We start from the raw sequence: 16,975 nt of genomic DNA on the forward strand, positions 1-16,975 counted from the left end.
CTGGACAGAAACACCGTCTGCTTTATAAAGTTACTCTACAGTATGAAAACACGCAGGCCTGCTCTCTGTGAGATTTGGAAGCCTGAAGCGGCCCCGCAGCCGAGAGCGCAAGGAATCCGCAGCGCCTGCCAGGGGCTGGGGGCAGTGGGGCAGGCAGACCTTGGTTCACCCCCTCGCTGCGTTTCAGCCCCGCCAGTGCCAGGCCCGCAGGCAGGAGGGCTCGCGCAGCCCGGCCCTGCTCAGCTGGCGGGGGGACACGAGGGAGGGTCTGCCCATGGCTCATGAAACATTTAAGTGCGTGTCCATCCCCCCGCAATGCAGGGGGATCTCAAGGCTTTCACAGGCATCCTGTAAAGACGGGCAGGGGAACACAAGTGTCTCTAAAACCGGAAGTGCCTGGGGGAGACGCGGCTGCGGCCATCCCAAACCCAGCCAAAGCCCGTTCCTGCAGCAGAGGAGTGAGAAGAGGCAGGGAAGCGGCATCTCGCTGGGGAGCAGCTGCCACAGCCGGTGGGACCCCGGGGTGCTGGAGCGGTGTGGGTGGAGACCTAGGCTCTGCCACAGCCCCACTCACCTCTCCCCAAAACTGACCCAAAATACACAGCATCCAGCACACAGAAGTGTGATTCTAGGAAAGAAGTTCAACATTTGATGGGTAAATTGTAAAAAAAAAAAAAAAAGTTTATTTGAAAAAAAAAAACCAAAAACCAAAACCTCAGCCTCTTACATGATTTCTGATCAACATTTACTAGAACTTGAGAGCCATTAGCCTGCTCCACGTACATTGAGATATTTTCCAGCACTAAAAAATAAAAAATAAATACATACAAAGTCTTTCCTCCCCCTTACATGTCCTAGATGTGAGTGGTTAGGCATCCATCGCCTTAAGATCTCGGTTGAACAGAAGCAAGTAAAAAGAGGTTTCTCTAAGAGATAAAAGAGCGAAAGCAGAAGGCTTGTCTCAGGGATGTACCATCTCCGCCCGCCCCACCTGCCAGGCGTCAGGCACCCAAAACACCCATCTGGGTGGCACTGACCAGCGCAGGGATGGGAGCCCGCCCCGCAGGGGGACCGAGGTCAGCACCCTGACCCAGCACTGCCAGCCGAGCCCCCAATTCGCACCCGTTTCACATCATCCAGCGTCGGGCCGAGAAGAGGCACTGCCAGGACAGAGGACCCCAGCCCTCCCCCAGGGCTCGGCTGCAGGGGCCGGGCACACGGGGGCTGCCACAGCCCCGGGGCAGGCGATGCCACCCGACTCGAACCACAGCCGTCCTCCAACCCGAATATCCCGTGAGAGCACTACAAAAGAGGGATTTTAAAGAACTACAGTAGCTAAAGTGTTTTCAAAACATACCTAAAGACCACCTACAGAGCCAGGAGGCACCCGGCACAGGGCCGAGGACCACCCTGCCCGTGCCCGGATCTCCCGTCCGCGGAGGGCCCGCAGTAAGAAGCGTGTGAAGCAGTATTCATCCAGGGCTGGCCCTGAAGCCCATCGTGCTTCAACAAATTCAGTATCCTGCTTTTTATGGCTTTTTAACAACAAAACTCCCCAAAACACACGCATACACACCCCCGCCCCCCAGCAGAATACAGAGCTAAAGCACGGTTTAGAGTTAAGGCTCGTCCAGACTCAGCTAGATGCGAAGACTGTAAGGCACGTGTTAGTACATCCCTGTTATGTTAAAAAGCCAGACTATAAAAAGCCCCCTGCCCCCCGACACACGAGGATACTGCGCGTGTAGCCCTGTTACCTTTGTTGAACACAGATGGAAAAACGATTCAGAGCCTGGTTAAAAATGAACACCTGGTTTAAACACTTCTCACAGCCGCCCAGCGCCAGCAGAGCACTGCCCCAGCTGCCGCGCCAGGGCAGCGGCGCTTCCCTGACACTCCGGGATTGAGACCGGTCCCTCACATGTGGCTCTCCTCCTCTTTGACGCCATCCTCCGCGCTCTTCTGAGGCGAGGGGGCCACATCGTTGTTTGCCTCTTTCTGCTTCTCAGCGTCGTCGATGTTGGTCTCCTCCTCCTTCCCTTCGGTCTTCGCCTTCTCCTGCATCTTCTGCTCCTTCGCCACCAGGCGGTAGTTGATGCCCATCCCGATGAAGAGGTAGATGCCAGAGACGATGAGGATGATCCCGCAGGCCCAGTACGTGTACTTGTAGTCACCGTACATGTCGTTGAGTTTCCCTGAGGGACAGAGAGGGGACAGCTTAGCAAGACAGCCCCGGAACTGCTCCCAAGAGCAGCCCAGGCCCATCACCCTTGGCTTCAGGCCTTTATCCCTCCAGCCCCTGTGTCCCCACCCCATACCAGGGGCTCAGCCTCCTCCTCCTCAGCCACCCCCAAGATGCTGAGGTGGCCCCAGGGCTGGCACTCGCACCCCCCACCTCTGCCCCACTGCTGAGGGCTGCCCAGGGCTTCGGGGGACCCCTCACACCCCAGCGAGGCTGAGCAGGATGGGCAGAGCACGCGGGGCACAGCACACCCTACCTAGTAGAGGGGGTCCCAGAAGCACGGGGCAGCACTCCACGATGGTCACCAGCCCGACGGCGCTGGAGAACCGCTGCGCTCCCACCAGGTCCATCAGGGTCTCAAACAGGACTGAGCTCAGCCAGCCAAAGGCAAAGCCGAAGAAGCCAGCATAAATGCAGAAGCCAGCGTAGCTGGTGGACATGGGGGCCAAGAGGTGGCACACCCCGTTGTAAATGACAGAGATGGCGAAGAAGTACTGGACTCTGGGTCTGATCCACTTGGTGTTTGCCACCAGCCCCATGGAAGGTCTGGCCACCATGTCTACGAAGGCCAGGATGGAGAGCAGGAAGGCCGCAGACTCGTTAGCAATCTTCTTGCTCTTGGCATAATTGCTGAGGAAGACCAAGGGAGTGAACAGCCCGAAGAACATGATCACATTGCCCGACAGATAGAGCAGGAAGCCCCTGTGTGTGAACAGGGACAGGTCCAAGAACTTGTTGATTGTTTGGAAAACACTGCTCTTCTCTTTCTTGGTCTTCCCGCCGATCAGGTCTGTGCTGGTGTCGCCGTCATCCTTCTTCACCACCTTCCCAGCTTCCTGCAGCACCTCCTTATTGGCCTCTTTCTTCAGCTGATCTGGCTTAGGGCCTATGGGCCGCATCAGGGACCCAGCAACGCAGCAGTTCAGCAAGAGACCACCGAGGATGAGGAAGCTGCCACGCCAGCCAAATATGCCGAAGAAGAGCTGGTTTACGGGCGCCAGGGTGGAGAGGAACACGGGGCTGCCCGCCATCGCCAGCCCGTTAGCCAGGGGACGCTTCTTGAAGAAGTACTTGCCGATCATGGTTAAGGCCGGGTTCAAGTTAAAGGCAAGTCCAAGACCTGAAGGAGAGGAGAGACGAGGGGCTCAGAGCTCGACCACCCCCCAAGCCGGCAGCACCAGCAGAAGGGCTGGTGGGACGAGCTGGGGGGGGGGGGGTTCAGTTCTGGGGGTTTCACAGCTCTGTTTGGGCTGTGTGCACTTCCCGAGTGCACAAGCAGCACTCGGCCCCTGCTGCGGCTCGGGAGGAGGCACCAGGGCGGCAGCGAAGCCGCACGCAGGAATTTGGGAGCCGGCAGGGGAGGATCACCCCGGCTCGTGACAAACCTTCTGCCAACTGGCGGGGCACAACCTCGACTCGGGACAGGGACCCCAGGCGCTCTGCTCTCAGGACCGGATGCCGGTCCCGCGCACAGTCACTAGCATGGCCTCTGCGCTGCCACCGGGGCCACCTCTTATTGGAATACGCGACAGGAACACAGCATGTATGGAAGCGCAGTGTAGACACTCCCCAGTAATTACTGGGTCTAAAGCTGCTCCGCTCGCTGCCTCAGGATAGCCCTCCCCTCCGCGGCAGCCCCGCCAGGGCAGAGCCATCACTCACCCCCTACGACCCCGACGCAGAAGTAGAGCTCCTCCACCGTGTTGCAGAAAGAGGCCGCAATCAGCCCGCAGCCGGAGAGGCAGCCGCCCGCGATCATGATGGGCCGGCTGCCGTACTTGTTCACCAGGATGCTGCTGATGGGACCTGGGAAGCAGAAGGAGATGTGCCCAGTGATGAGTTATCTTTCCATGAGAGACAAGACGGATGCATGCACGCTGGAGGTTTATTGCCAGAGGCTTCCAGCTTCCGCACAGTGACACTTCACCCAGCGAGGGAACTGGGATAAGGGGAAAGGACAGCAGGTTCAGAGTCAGCTGGAGATAAGAGTGACATTTGGTCAGAGCACACGCAGAACCCCAGCCAGAGAAGCAAGCCCCCGGCCCATGCTGGCACGCTGCAGCTTCTGCTGAGCGCCAGAGGCTGTTCATGGCTGCAGAAACTGCGACTTCTCTGAGCAACCTGGCTCCTGCGGGCTGAGCCAGGAGCTGCCGGGGCACCAGCCACCTGCCAGGGACAGGGGTTTGGGACAGGGGAAGCCACCTGCCCCCACAGCGTCCTGCTCCAGGCGGGGGGCTCAGCAGTGAAGCACATGTGCAGCAACTGCCCATCTCCAGCGAGAGGGTCCTGATGGACCAGACACAGCTGGGAATAGCTTCGATGGGCACGGGCAAAGCTCCCCGAGGGCTCGCGGGCGCGGCAGTGCTGTGCTGCCCCGGGGAGAGGGGTGCTTCTGTTTTCACTGCTGCCCCTGCAGTAGGAAGGGCCCAACTGCTCTGCACGCCCGCCTCTGAAGAGCTTCATTATCAGGAGCTTTAATCCACAGCAAACAGTGATTAGATACTGCAAAGCGTGCTCTACAGACACTAAAATGTATTTAAATAAACTGAATGAGCATCCATTGAACATTAACAGACCTAGTTTTGCAATTAACAGATAGCAAGGTTGTCAACATGTTGTTCATGGGCCCTCAGATGCTACTTGACCTTTTTGCCCAGTTTAAACAGAGCCTGGAGAAGGTGACCGGAGCCCTCCTGCTGCAGAGGCAGCCCCCAGCCCCACAGCATCCCGCTCTCCGCAGCCGGCGTGGTGCCTACGTGCCAGCCAGAGCAGCCCGTGCCAGCAGCTCCAGTCCGTGCCAGTGGCTCCAGTCCAACACCACCAGTTGGGAAGGGGCTCCTGTCCCCAGGGGCTGCCGCAGCACCCCAAGCCCCACACGCTTCTGCCCAGAGCGCTCAGCATTTCACAAAACCTGTACCTTGAACTCAAACGCAGTGCTGCTGGACAGATGCCTCCAGGAAATCCAGCCCGCAGCGGCAGGCTCCAAAGGCAGCGAGCAGGAAGCCGCCTGGCTGGGCAGCACCTTGTACCCTGGTGGCAATTCCCCTTTTTTTTTTCCAATTAACAGAAAAAGATTCACATCCACTTCTATTTTTTAGATTCACATGAAGCATTTCTGACCAAATGTTAGCTGATCTGTATTGATTACTCACATTTTTTTTCACAGCATGAGTAATGGAACCGGAGCCCTTGCTAATCCTAATGCAGAGCTGAGAAGGCAGCATTTGAGATCACCGCACCCGTGTGCCCTGATGGTGACCGCACTGGGCGGCTGCGGGACATGCCGCTCCACCATCCCCAGCCCCACCCAGGACAGGAGCTACCCCGGCTCTGCAGGATACCGTCAGGCCCCAGGACATGAGCCACTGTTTCTGCCTCCACGACAGCATGCGGTTCCCGCAGGAAGGTGCCCTGGGGATGAGGAGAGCAGGATCCACACTGTGACCGCTCCAGCACAACCCAGACCCCACGCAGGGGCTGGGCTCAGGCTGCCACAGCCCTGGAAGGAGCGAGCAGGGCAGCAGCACGTCCCCGTGCTCCGGCAGCTGGGGCAGGCACCTCGGCAGGTCTGGGGGGTAGCTTCAGCATCCCTGGCACCGGCCTACGGGCAAGTGGTTCAAGAGCTGTGAGCTACTGGGATTTAACGGCAACAGTTCAAGGGGAGCAGGCGAGAGTGTCAGAGGGAGGGGGCAGGGGGGACGCAGGGGCCCCAGCACTGGAGCTCTCATCCCAGCGTGGGGCAGCGCCAGGCAGTGCCCCCCCAGAGGAACGGGCTCGGAGCTATTAGCAGAGGAGGAATGGCCCAGATCGGGTCTCATTAAGGCAGTTACATGGTTTACAAGCTTGTTATAACGTCGGAGCAGGGAAATGCGCTGGTCGCTCCGCTAGCTGAGCGAGGACAAAGCAGAGCCTGTTCCCCCGAAGGAAAAGCCTCGTGCTCAGCCGCGCGCTGACGTCAGCTCCTTTCGATGCACAAACGCTCCGAGGATGCGGCAGCTTGCCAGCGGGGGATGGCAGCGGTACAAGCTCTGATCTGCCTCTGAAGTGGACACAACGGCCGGCTCCCAAGAAGAGCTCCTTTCAGCCGAGCAGCCCGCTGCAAAGCTGCGTCTGCAGGCGGGTGCGAGGCACCAGGGTTTGGGTACCGGCGAGGCGAGGGCCGGGAGCGCGTCACCCCGAGGGACTGCTCTGCCTGCTCCTCACCCGTTAAAGACAAGCACAAGCACACAGGGATTAAAAAGACTCCAAGCAGCAGTTTCTGAAGGATGGGGGAGAGGAACTGCCTCAGTTTCGGTGGCTTGGCTTTATTCTGCTCATGCCTCAGGACTTCCAGCGCACACTTCCACCCTCAAACAGCACAGGAGACCCAGCGCTGCTCGGCACCGGCGAGGAAGAACAGGCAGCGCCAGGATTCGGCGCGCTCCAGAGTGCAGCTGAGCCACCGAAGCAACCAGAAACTGGGAACAGATCCCTAATACAGCCACTGCTTGCTGGATTAGAAAAAAATGTAAAGAAAATCAATGTCTTATCTAAAAGAGATTCTGTAAGTGGGGCTGCTACGCGTGGCACAGCGGCTCCCCAGCCTTCGGGCAGGCGCTGGGAGCAGACAGAGTCTGCAGCGCACTGTAACAAGGACAAGGGCAGAATTACACAAGTTGAACTCCCCGGAAAGATTTTACTTACAGCTTTTGCAGAGGACAGATTAACCCGGTTTTTGCATTCTGGGCATTAAATAGAACTTTTTGAGCAACCTCCTTCAAGCAAACTCACAGAGGGAGAGAATTCCAACTTTTAGTAAAGTTGTGGTTGTCATCACTACAGCAAGGTGCTCATCAGACCCAGCAGGAAAGCCCCATCCTGTACCGCAACACATGAGCATGCGTACTGCTGCCTCCAGTCCACTTACCTCCTCCATACATAACGGCCAGCATGATGGAGGAGATCCATGAGACTTTGCTGCTGGATGCGTTGAAGATGACCTCGATCTCTTTGAAGAACACTGTGATGGATTTGGGGAAGGCATAGGAAAACCCAATGGAGATGAAGGCTCCGATGACAACAGCCCAACCCCACCCTCCTTCCGGAGGGGTGTATCCCACTGGGCCTCCGATGGCTGGTGGCATCTTGAACCAAGTTGGTGATGACTCAGCTGGGGTTCAAAGATCTGCAGAGGACAAAATATTGTTTCAGCTGAAAGCAGACGGCTGTGTCCCCTGGCATACAACGGCACAGCTTCAGCCCTGCTCACAGGGCTGGCACGGCACCGGTGCCCTGGACCACCTCTGGGAGAGGCGACCCGAGAGGTGAGCGCTCAGGGCTGGCCAGCGCATTGGCCCCATAAGGCTGTCCCAAAACACATGCCGAGATTGCGGCTGGCCTTTCAGAGCCCTGGCCAGCAGGTATTTATAAGCAACGAATTCAAGGCACGATACCGTGTCCTAAGCTGGAAAGGGCAAGGTCCTCGCAGGGCACGGCGCTGGAGCGGGCAGGGCTACCGGCAGCACCGGGCTGGACCTGGGGAGCGCTGAGCGGGACAGCGGCCAGTCTGGGGAGCGGGGGGGCTCGCCTGCCCGGGACAGAGCCCCGCAGCTCCTGCAGGAGCACAACCCCAGCACCACCCCGGCACAGCGCCAAAACCTCAGGAAGCCCTAGGCCACCCGGGGCCAGAGCAGCACCCAGTTATTAAATGCAGACACACCAGGGAAATAAGCCCACGCGCACAAGCCAGGACACCTCCATTTCTGCAAAGAAAGAGCAGGCAGGTGCGGCAGCCCCGAAGGTCACGAGCTGTGGCTAAACTTAGCTCAAGTGGGGACCGGGGAAGGCTCCCGCCCGCTGCCAGCGCTGCCCAGGGAGGGAGCTGGGTCCGCCCGGAGCAGCCCCAGCCCAGCCTGGCTCCCGGGGGGCTTGGCCCCACCACAACCCCCCGACCCAGCCGCAGCCAGCCTCTCCTCCCCACCGAAAAGGCTACAGCAGGTTTCACAAAAGCACCCAAGCATAAAGACAATTACCTTAAGAGCTCAAAACTAGAAAGGATTAGAAAACAAAATAAATGGGGAAGTGCCACCCAGGCATGCGGGATCCCCTCCGAGGGGCTGGTTCAGGCGAGGTGGAGCCCGGCAGGGCTGGGCTGCTCACGCCTTCCCCGTGCAGCAGCTGTGCACAGCTGGACCATGCCCTGGAGCGGTCGTTACCCGGAAAATAAGGCTGCAGGCAGAGCGCAGCACAAACCGTCCCAAAGAGGAAACGCAACCACAGCAGCTGCTCCCCAGCGTCACTTACAATACGCAAAGCAACAGGAATCGCTACAGGCCCAGACCTCCTGGGTGCCCTGCAGATTTCGGAAGGCACTGTGACACCCCACAGCCCTCCCCAGCCTAGAGGCCAGAGACCCCCTCGCCCACGTTAAGCACCATCAGCCAGGGAGGGGACACAGGGGTCCTTCGCCAGAGCCACCCCTTGCTCTGCAGTTCCCTGCTCTGCCTCCCAGGTTTCCCCTTGAAGGAAAAGCCACCCTTGAGCAGAGAGCCTCTCCAGAGCTCCCCTGGTTCACACCAGGCACAGCAACAACTTCAAAGCAGCATGCTGGCTCAGAGGTGCACCCTCCTATTTATAGCACGCGTCCATTCAGGCTCACGGCGATTACATCTCATCCACAGCTGCTGACATGCCAGCAGCTACCTGGCCTGGCCCCTCATGCCCTTGGCACACCGCTCAGCACCGTGGGCGCCCGCCTTGCTTTCGCTCGCTCCACGTCCCTTCCCTGCACACCCAAGGCCAGGATGCAGGCATCACGGCCAAAACGCAGCCGGTGACCCCGAGCTGCAGGGAGCCCCTGCTCCCACCTGGCACTGGAGGCACAGATAGCAAAGTCACCCGATACGGCACCGGGCTTGCCAGAGCCACCCGACACCCGGACAGGCTCAGGTGATGCCTCGGACCCTCACGGGGCAAGAGGAAGCAAAGCACGGGAGGCCGGTTTCGGTAAGCCGCTAAGACTGGTTTAGCCCGACGCAGACACCGATTTTTTTGCTGGCAGGGTATTTTCCTGCGACACATGACCATCACGAGCAGATCCGAGCCACCCCATCACTCCAACAAAGGAATCATTTACAAGACGCTGCTCCGGGCACGCCCGTGGCTGAGCTATGCCCAGGAGTCAATTTCCTCTCTCAGACCCCAGATCGCAGCTGCACTGAGCGGCCTGTTGGACACCCGGGCCAGCCCGTGTCGGTGGGGTCTGGCTGCTGGCAGGTCCCTGCGGCAGAGCCCAGAGCCAGCATACGCCCGCAGGCACCAGCGATCTGGGAGCAGAGCACCAGGCTCTGCGGAGGCTCACCAGGCACCTTTGGCCTCTCAGTACGGGAGCAGCCCAGCTGCCCATCACGCTCATTCTGAAAAGCCGCTGTGAATGCTGGGTTTTGCTCAGCACCATTTTCCTGCACGGGCCGCACACTGGAGTTTCCAGCCGCTCTCGCTTTGAGTCATACGGAGCTTTCAGAGCGTTCAGTAAACTTTAACACACCTTCTAACTACACCGATTTGTCTGAAACATTTTTAAAAGCTGAGACTACCAGGTGTTGGCAATAAAAGCTACCAGCAAGGAATACAGTCTACTTGTTAGCACTAATTAAAACTGCTGGCAGTAAAAGCTATGCAAAGCAAAAGCTGGGAGGTGCTGATGAGGTGCTGAGGAATTTTCTCCTTTGCTCCTGACACACACACACAGAGGTTTAATTCTTCCACCGCTCCCAAGGAGCTCGACTGCACCGAAATTACTGCAGCTTGGTTCATCTATTTGTTCTTTCCCTGCGAGCAGCATTCCTCCTCCAGCGGGTGCTCAGGTGGCATCTCCCTCTACAAGAAAAGACTTTTGGCGGGTTAGACATGACCCCTCTTGCATTGCTGAGGCACAGTGAAAAGCCTCGAACAACATGAGGCCATGAAGCAAGATTCCCAGAGCCTGACGCCAGAGGGTTTACATGATGAGTTCTACATGCCACAACATTTTTCCCTGACTCATTGAAAATCCTTATTAAGAAGGACCAGTTTTAGAAAGTTCTTCCTTCAACCGCATTAAGGCTTCTTGCTGATTTCCTCCTTGCCTCCACGCAGAAGCAGTTTCAAACGAGAGCAAAAAAAGCACATGTAAGGCAGTCCGTTCAACTGGAAAGCTTCCCTCTGCTTCGCAAAAAGGAAAAAACCAACACCCTGAGCATAGTTATGACATTTACAGCTCTGTTTTGGAAGAGCTGCAACGCATAAGACATGTTTGGAAATCAAATTCACAGCTGCCAGGCAGCCAGCTACAGTTTGCCCTATTAGGGAATAAAATACCCATATTTGCAGTAATTAAGACTGATGAGACCAAGTAATGACTGCAAGGATCACATCTGCTCCGTGTAAGCGTCCTGACTAATCCGCAGGAATGGGTAGCCTACAGCAACCCTCTGCGCAGCGGTGGCGAGAGCAGGAGCGGAGGCTCCTCGGGCAGCAAGGGCTGTATCGCCTCAAACCGAGCCTGCCGAGGACAAACCCTCTCCACTTCCCAGGTCCCATGCGCAGCACGGTTATCCCTTCTCCGGAGGGGCCTGGAACAGGAACATTTCAAGACTTTCAGTTACATAATGCAGCAAATTTCTGCACCCTTAAAAGCCCCGGATTGGCAGGACTCCAGAGCGGAAAGACAGAGGCTTGCATTTATAAAGCCCTGCAAATGCCGCAAAATATTTCTGGGGCAAACCCTTTATGAAAGTGTCCTCACACCGCTCCTTTTTGGGGTCAGAGGAAGAGGGACGTCCCGCACCCACACAGTGGGCTGTGCCCGGCACACCTCTGCCTCCCCTGGCACATCCCTCCAGCTGAAGGCTTTCCCACTCCGGGCACACGCTCACCTGGCGCTTGCTGCCCGTGAGCCTGCAAAACCCTTCCCAGGGAGCAGGGCCCCGGGAGCGGCTGGCAGAGCTGAGCCTGGGGAAGGGCAGGCAGCAGAGCCGCAGCTTCTGCTCCCGCAGTGGGCAGAGGCTCACCCTGCACGCTCCTCCTCGGCAGGCGCGAAGTCCACAGCGGCTCATCCCAGCCCTGCCCCATGCAGGCTGCCTCCGCTCCCGGCCGTCTGCTCTCCCGGCTCCAGAGAGGGACCCGGCAATGCCCGGAGCGGGATCTCAGCGCCAGCAAGATCCCCAGGACCATCCCTGCTGTACAACAGCCTTTTGGGCTCCTCGTGTCTTTGTCGGCTGGACCCAGCTTCCAGACACAAGGGGGACGCTGCTCCCCGGGAGCTTGGCGAGAGCCTGTTCTGAATCATTATCCAAACGAGAGCCTGAAACACACCTACCCTCCCCACCCCGGCCTCCCAAACTCCAGTCAGTGATAGGCTCTTCCAGTGCTCAACACACACTGGGACAGCACGGGGCCATGAACACCCCACGGGACGTTTGTCCCAGTGGGCAGCCCCTGAGCATCCCTTCTGAGCATCCCTTCTGGTCCCCAGAACCAAACAGAGATCTGGTGTTTACTGCTGGGGAAACGGCGGTGCCAGCAACTGTGAGCTGTTTACAGCCAACAACGCTTTACAGCTTCAAACGGAGCCTTTTTCTGGCCAGAAGCAAGACAAAATAGATTGTTACGAGCTAATGGGACACCACTTCCACCAGGCCTAAGCGGGTTTGCAGCATTAAGCGGAGCTGTAATTCCAGCGAGCGCCCATAGCCGGGGTTTAACCTGGCGGCACATGGCCTACGTGACTCCCCGGCGCTTGCAAGGGCTCTGCACCAAGACAATGGTCGATTGAGGCCCTGCTCAGCCGCCGCGTTGCTCGCGGGGTGAGGCGAGGTCAGCGGCACGGGCAGGGTTTGCTCAAGGCCGGCAGCCCGCACGGGCGAGCTCAAGGTTTTCACCAGAAGCAGCCGGGCCCGCTCAGCGCCTCTCCCCACCGGGGATGGCCAGCGCACCCTTGGACGTGCCCCGGTCTGCCCCGGTGAGCTAAGCCAGGCACGCAGACAGGCAGACGCCACGGGGCACGGCGGCTGCGCTGGCAGAGGCAGCATCAGCAGCTGCACCCCACCGCCGGCGCGAGCCCCAGCCTGCAGCGGCACGGAGCAGCCCACTCGTCCCGCTGGCGGCTGGCGCTCCCCGGGCAGGGCCAGAGTCCCTGGACACCCGCAGGGGATCCCTCTGGCAGACGGAGCCCCCGGCCACCCAAGGATGGCTCCCAGCATGGCGGCCGCAGTGCACGGGCTATGAGCCATCTTGCGAAGTGGGATGCTGGGATGGTTTGTCAGGAGCTTTGGGGGCAACCAACCCAACAGGAAGATGGGCAGCTATTTTCGCCTACCAGACACCAGCCCAGCCCCCATCCTGCGCTGCTGTGCCCAGCCGTAAGCACCAGCAATGCTCAGCCTGTCTGAGCAAGGACCAAGCGTCTTACTGGTATGAGAAAGTGTGAAGTCAAGCTTAAGCAAGCTATCAGCAAGACCAAGGCAGAAACCCTGGCTTATTTCTACACCAGAGCCTGGCCATGGCTCTCCCAGAGCCTCCTGACCCAAAACCTTGCAGGCAGATCCAGAGGGGTTTGCAGGCAGATTACAAGAACATGATGTGACACAGCTCTCATGGGCATCCCTGGGCTCACCTTGGCTTCAACCCCAGGCGCAGCCCCCGGAGCCCCTCTCTAACCAGCCCTGCGGTCCAGCCCCAGACAGCAGCGGCTCTCAGCCCCCAGTCTCAGGAAGGGACAGGGGTTCTCAGCCAGGTTGCACAGTCCCACCCCGAGCACAAGCCACGCTCTGCCAGCAAGCAGAGCCAATCCTCCCCGTACCAGCGGTGCTCAGGAACACTCCCAGGACACTCCGCACCCACCAGGAAATCCTCAGAATGAGAAAAATGTGGTACCGAATAGCACTGGCATTCTTTCGTTAGATACCCACGCTGGCAGCCAGGGACCTGGCCGCTGCAGGTTTCACAGCACAGCAGGGCAGCAGGAGGCTGAAAACCCCAGAAAGTCACAGCCGTGGCAGTTAAAACTCCCTTCCCTAAGAGCAAGGGTCTGAGCTGCCTTCGCTCCTGGCCACCGGCATATCATCGCTCCGTTAAAGCCCCCACAGCGGGGCCGAGGCAGCGCGGGGACGGAGGCGGGAGACTCTCACCCAGCAGCACTCGGTGAGGGTGGCTGCGGGAACCAACCTCAGCAGGAATTTTCTTTGGCTACAGTACAGCCACACTGTAGCAGCTTTAAGGGCACATTGGAAAGTGAGTCACACAGACATCACTGGTGAGAGGCTCCCACTTTCCGAAAGTCACCCTTTCAGGCTGATTCCACTGAAGGAAATAGGAAAAGCCGTAAAAATGCAACAATGAGATTAGCACTGCAGTGCTTCGAGAGATCTAACTGCCTTCCTTAGCCTACGTGCAGCTTTTCAACTCCTCATAAAGGACACAAAATAATAGCGTGGGAGTCACTGGGTACTTCCCACCTTCCCTTCCAGATAAATCAGGCCAATTGTGAAAGGAGCCAACAGAAAGCACATGGAACCATTCGCACCTTTTTCAGGAGCCATCTCCCCATCAGGGGCCAGGATGGGCACGGGCACCCCAGGGGTTTTGGGACAGGGAGGTTTGCGGTTTGTAACTGAGAGATCCACCACCCCAGTGAACAACCTCGGATTGAGGAAGCCCCCTCTCCCAAAGCCACCAAACAGGAGCTCGGGGGTTGCTCTCTCCCTGCCCCCCACGCCCAGCAGACACCAGCTCTTCCAAGCCCATTTCTCAGCCCTGCTCCTTTCCTTCTAGACACAGCCAAGACACCCAGGAGAATCAGCCAGCACTAAATTACCTCACTTAGCATGAAAATAGGATGCTTGCGCACCACAAAAAGGCTTAAGGCTCACAGAAAAGGACAAAAATAGTATCAATAGATTTCAGGTTTCTTATGACGCAACTCAAATCTCATCTTTTTTCCTCAGAAGAAACTTAAAGCCCAAGAACATCGTGAATCCTTGTGCAAGGTGTCCGACCTCACAGGGCAGAGGGGACCGTGCAGCACTCAGGCAATTTGCTGTCCCAGGGAGGGACACAAATCCCACCTCTCCCACTGCAGGTTATCCACCATTTCCTTGTGATCCTCCAGTCCATGCACATCCCCTTTCCTCAGGTCAGCTTCCAGTCCTGCCCACCCTTCCATGATGTGTTTGCACACCGCTTGCCCGCAGGACCCCGGCCCCAGCCAGGACGCCCACCCTGGGTGAAGCACCCCAGCTCCCAGCCCTCGGCTCCCCGAGCATCCCATCCTGGCACCGGCAAACACCGGCCACGGCTCAGAGCCATCCCGGGACTCCAGGCCACAGCGAGCTCCCGCTGCGCCCAGCCGCAGGGGTGAAGCGTTTTGCGGGAGCCGTCGGCTCCAGGAGCGTTTCAGCAGCCCCTTGCTGTGAGAGCACACTGGCTACCAAGCTCCAGCGTCCCAGCTCGCCACGGCCCCCAGGCCTCGCCGGCACTCCGCCTTCACACCTGAGGGCGTGCGCACCCCGGCACGCGCACGGCTGCCGGGACCCCGGTGGGGCAGCCGGCCCCCCGAGCCGGGACCCCGGTGGGGCAGCCGGCCCCCCGAGCAGCGCCGAAAGGCACAGCGAGAGCTGCCCCGGGGGCTCCAGCACGCCCACCGCAAGAGGCCTCAAGCGGCCGAGGCCCGGCTCCCGAGCGCTCGGAGGGAAGGTGCGAGGGGCAGCGCAGGAGGCGGGGGGGGCTCCGACTGCGTTCCCACGAGCCTTGCCCGGCGGGGAAGGGGTAAGCCCCCCGGCCAGGTATTGCGGACCGCCCTGCTCGCTTCCCCCGCGGTGCCGGGGCCCCGGGCCGGAGCAGCCTCCCCAGAGCTCCCCTGCTCTTATCGGGTGCCAGAGAGGCGGCTTCATCACCTCTTCCCCCGGCACCCCCTCACTATCGGGCACCCGCACAACACCGCGGCGGGACCCCCCCGCGCCGCCCCTAAAGCCCCGCCGGGGACAAGGCTGGGCCGGGCAGGGACGGATGAGGAGCCCAGCTACCCCCCCCCGGCCCAAGGCCCGCGGGACCCCCGAGGCCACCCGCGCCCCGGGGAGGTCACCGCGACAAGGGCAGGGGCGGGCGGCGCTGCCCGCGGCGGGACCCGGCCCCGGGGTGCTGCTGCCCGGGCGCCCAGCGACTGAGAACGCGGCCGCTCCGGGCAGGGCACGCGTGGGACCCGCGCCCACGCGGCCGTCTCAGAGCAGAAACAAAACGCGCCCCCCTCCCCCTCCGGCGCCCCCGGCACCCGGCCCGGAGCTTCGCGGCCCGCCGAGCCCGGCGGCTGCGCCCACGCGCGACCGGCCGTAGATGCGGAGCCGAGACCCGCCGCCAGCACGGCCCCGCCGCAGCCCCGCGGGGATCGGCCCGGCCCCGCCGCAGCCCCACGTGCCCGGGACCCTTCGGGCCGGGCCGGGAGCAGCGACCCCGGGCGGCGCGGAGCTCCCGTAGGTGCGGCCCAGGCATCCGGTCCGACCCCTGCCCCACGCCCGTCCCGTCCCGTCCCGTCCCGCCACGTGGGCCGCCGCCAGGCCCTACCTGCGCGTGCCGCCGCCGGCCGAGTCCCGCCGCCCCCGCCCCCGCCGCTATAAGGACGGAGGGGCCGCGGAGGGCGGGGAGCGGGCGGGGCCGGGCCGGGCCGCACCGCCGAGCACCGCCTCCGCCGCGCCACGTGCGCGCCGCCACCCCGCGCCATGCCGCCCCCCCCCCCCACCAACCCCCCCGTCCCGGGCCCCCTCCCACCATCCCCGCCCCTCTCGCCTCCCCCGAGCCCCCGGGAGCGGCGGCCGCGCCTCTCCGTGCGCCCCGGCACGTAGCGTCCCGGCGGGCCGGGCCCCGCGATGGGGGCGGCGGGGCTGCGGGGCTGCGGGCCGGTTCCGGCGGCGGCGGCGGGGGGAGGCCGGACCGGATGCGGCCGGGAGCTGGCGGGGCCAGCGGCAGCCTGGGCACCCCTCGACCTTGTCCCGCACGGGCGCTGCACCCGCGGGGCCGAGGGGAGGAGGGGGCTGCCTCCTGCCCCGGCCGGGGTCACCCCTCCCGCCGCCGGGGCCCCTGCACTGACCCCCCCGGCCCTCCCGCTCCCTCACCGCGGAGCTGTACGCCTTCTCCTCAAGCCCCTGGCTGTTCCCAGCCGGGGCAGGCCGCCCTCCTGCCCAAAGGCGATGGCAAGCGCTGCCCGTGGGACATTTCTGGCGTCTCCGCCGCTGTTTCAGCGGCATCCGGCCCCGGGCAGCCCCCGCTCCGTGCCCCGCGCAGCCGGGCGCCGAGGGCTGGAGACCAGCGGGCTGCCGTCGGCGTTCCCCTCGCCATTCAGTTTTGCGGGAGAAAACGGGCCCGGGCTTGGCGTGCCCAGCGCCCGGGTGTGCGGACGAGGCCCTGGCTGGACGCATGTCCGCGTCCCAAGCAGAGCTGCTCACCCTCTAGACGTGAAACCGCCCGCGGCACCTGCGCATCCCGCGCTCTTCCATCCCCACGCAGACCAAACATCGCCCAAAGGTGTTTTTCTTGCGCTGCTCGCCCCGGCAGCCTAATGAGCTAATTGTCGTCTGGGTCGCATGTCTAATGCTCTAATTGTTTTAGAGCCGAAAGAAGCGCAGGGTAGTGCAACTCGGAGCCAAGAGAGGGAAAGGAGGGAAAAGGCAGTGACGCTCCACAGATGGAGACCGCGCGGCTGCGGAGGAGGTGCGAGCCCGCTGG

At 60.9% G+C, this 16,975-nt stretch overlaps 1 protein-coding gene across 2 annotated transcripts; it reads right to left on the bottom strand.

Moving 5' to 3' along the window:
- Positions 1-668: 668 nt before the first annotated feature.
- On the bottom strand, positions 669-16,717 carry SLC16A1 (solute carrier family 16 member 1). 2 transcript variants are annotated; one of them, XM_086765504.1, is made up of 5 exons: positions 16,696-16,717; positions 7,149-7,406; positions 3,905-4,048; positions 2,499-3,362; positions 669-2,195 (listed from the first exon to the last, which is right to left on the bottom strand). In XM_086765504.1, the coding sequence occupies exons 2-5, from the start codon at positions 7,363-7,365 to the stop codon at positions 1,918-1,920; spliced, it is 1,503 nt and encodes a 500-aa protein (XP_086621630.1). In that variant the 5' UTR covers positions 7,366-7,406; positions 16,696-16,717; the 3' UTR covers positions 669-1,917. The 2 variants fall into 2 exon arrangements, with proteins under 2 accessions (XP_086621630.1, XP_086621629.1); XM_086765503.1 differs by lacking the exon at positions 16,696-16,717 and adding an exon at positions 15,818-15,944.
- Between the last annotated feature and the right edge of the window lie 258 nt (positions 16,718-16,975).

This window comes from Chlamydotis macqueenii, chromosome 23 (genome assembly GCF_036417535.1).
Source record: "Chlamydotis macqueenii isolate bChlMac1 chromosome 23, bChlMac1.mat, whole genome shotgun sequence".
NCBI lineage: Eukaryota > Metazoa > Chordata > Aves > Otidiformes > Otididae > Chlamydotis > Chlamydotis macqueenii.

Coding starts and splice junctions, on each gene's coding strand:
- SLC16A1 (XM_086765504.1), bottom strand. CDS start 7,365: ATGCCACCAGCCATCGGAGGCCCAGTGGGATACACCCCTCCGGAAGGA. Junction 4,049..7,148: donor GGCCGTTATGTATGGAGGAG/GTAAGTGGACTG, acceptor TCTGCTTCCCAG/GTCCCATCAGCAGCATCCTG. Junction 3,363..3,904: donor CTGCGTCGGGGTCGTAGGGG/GTGAGTGATGGC, acceptor CCTCTCCTTCAG/GTCTTGGACTTGCCTTTAAC.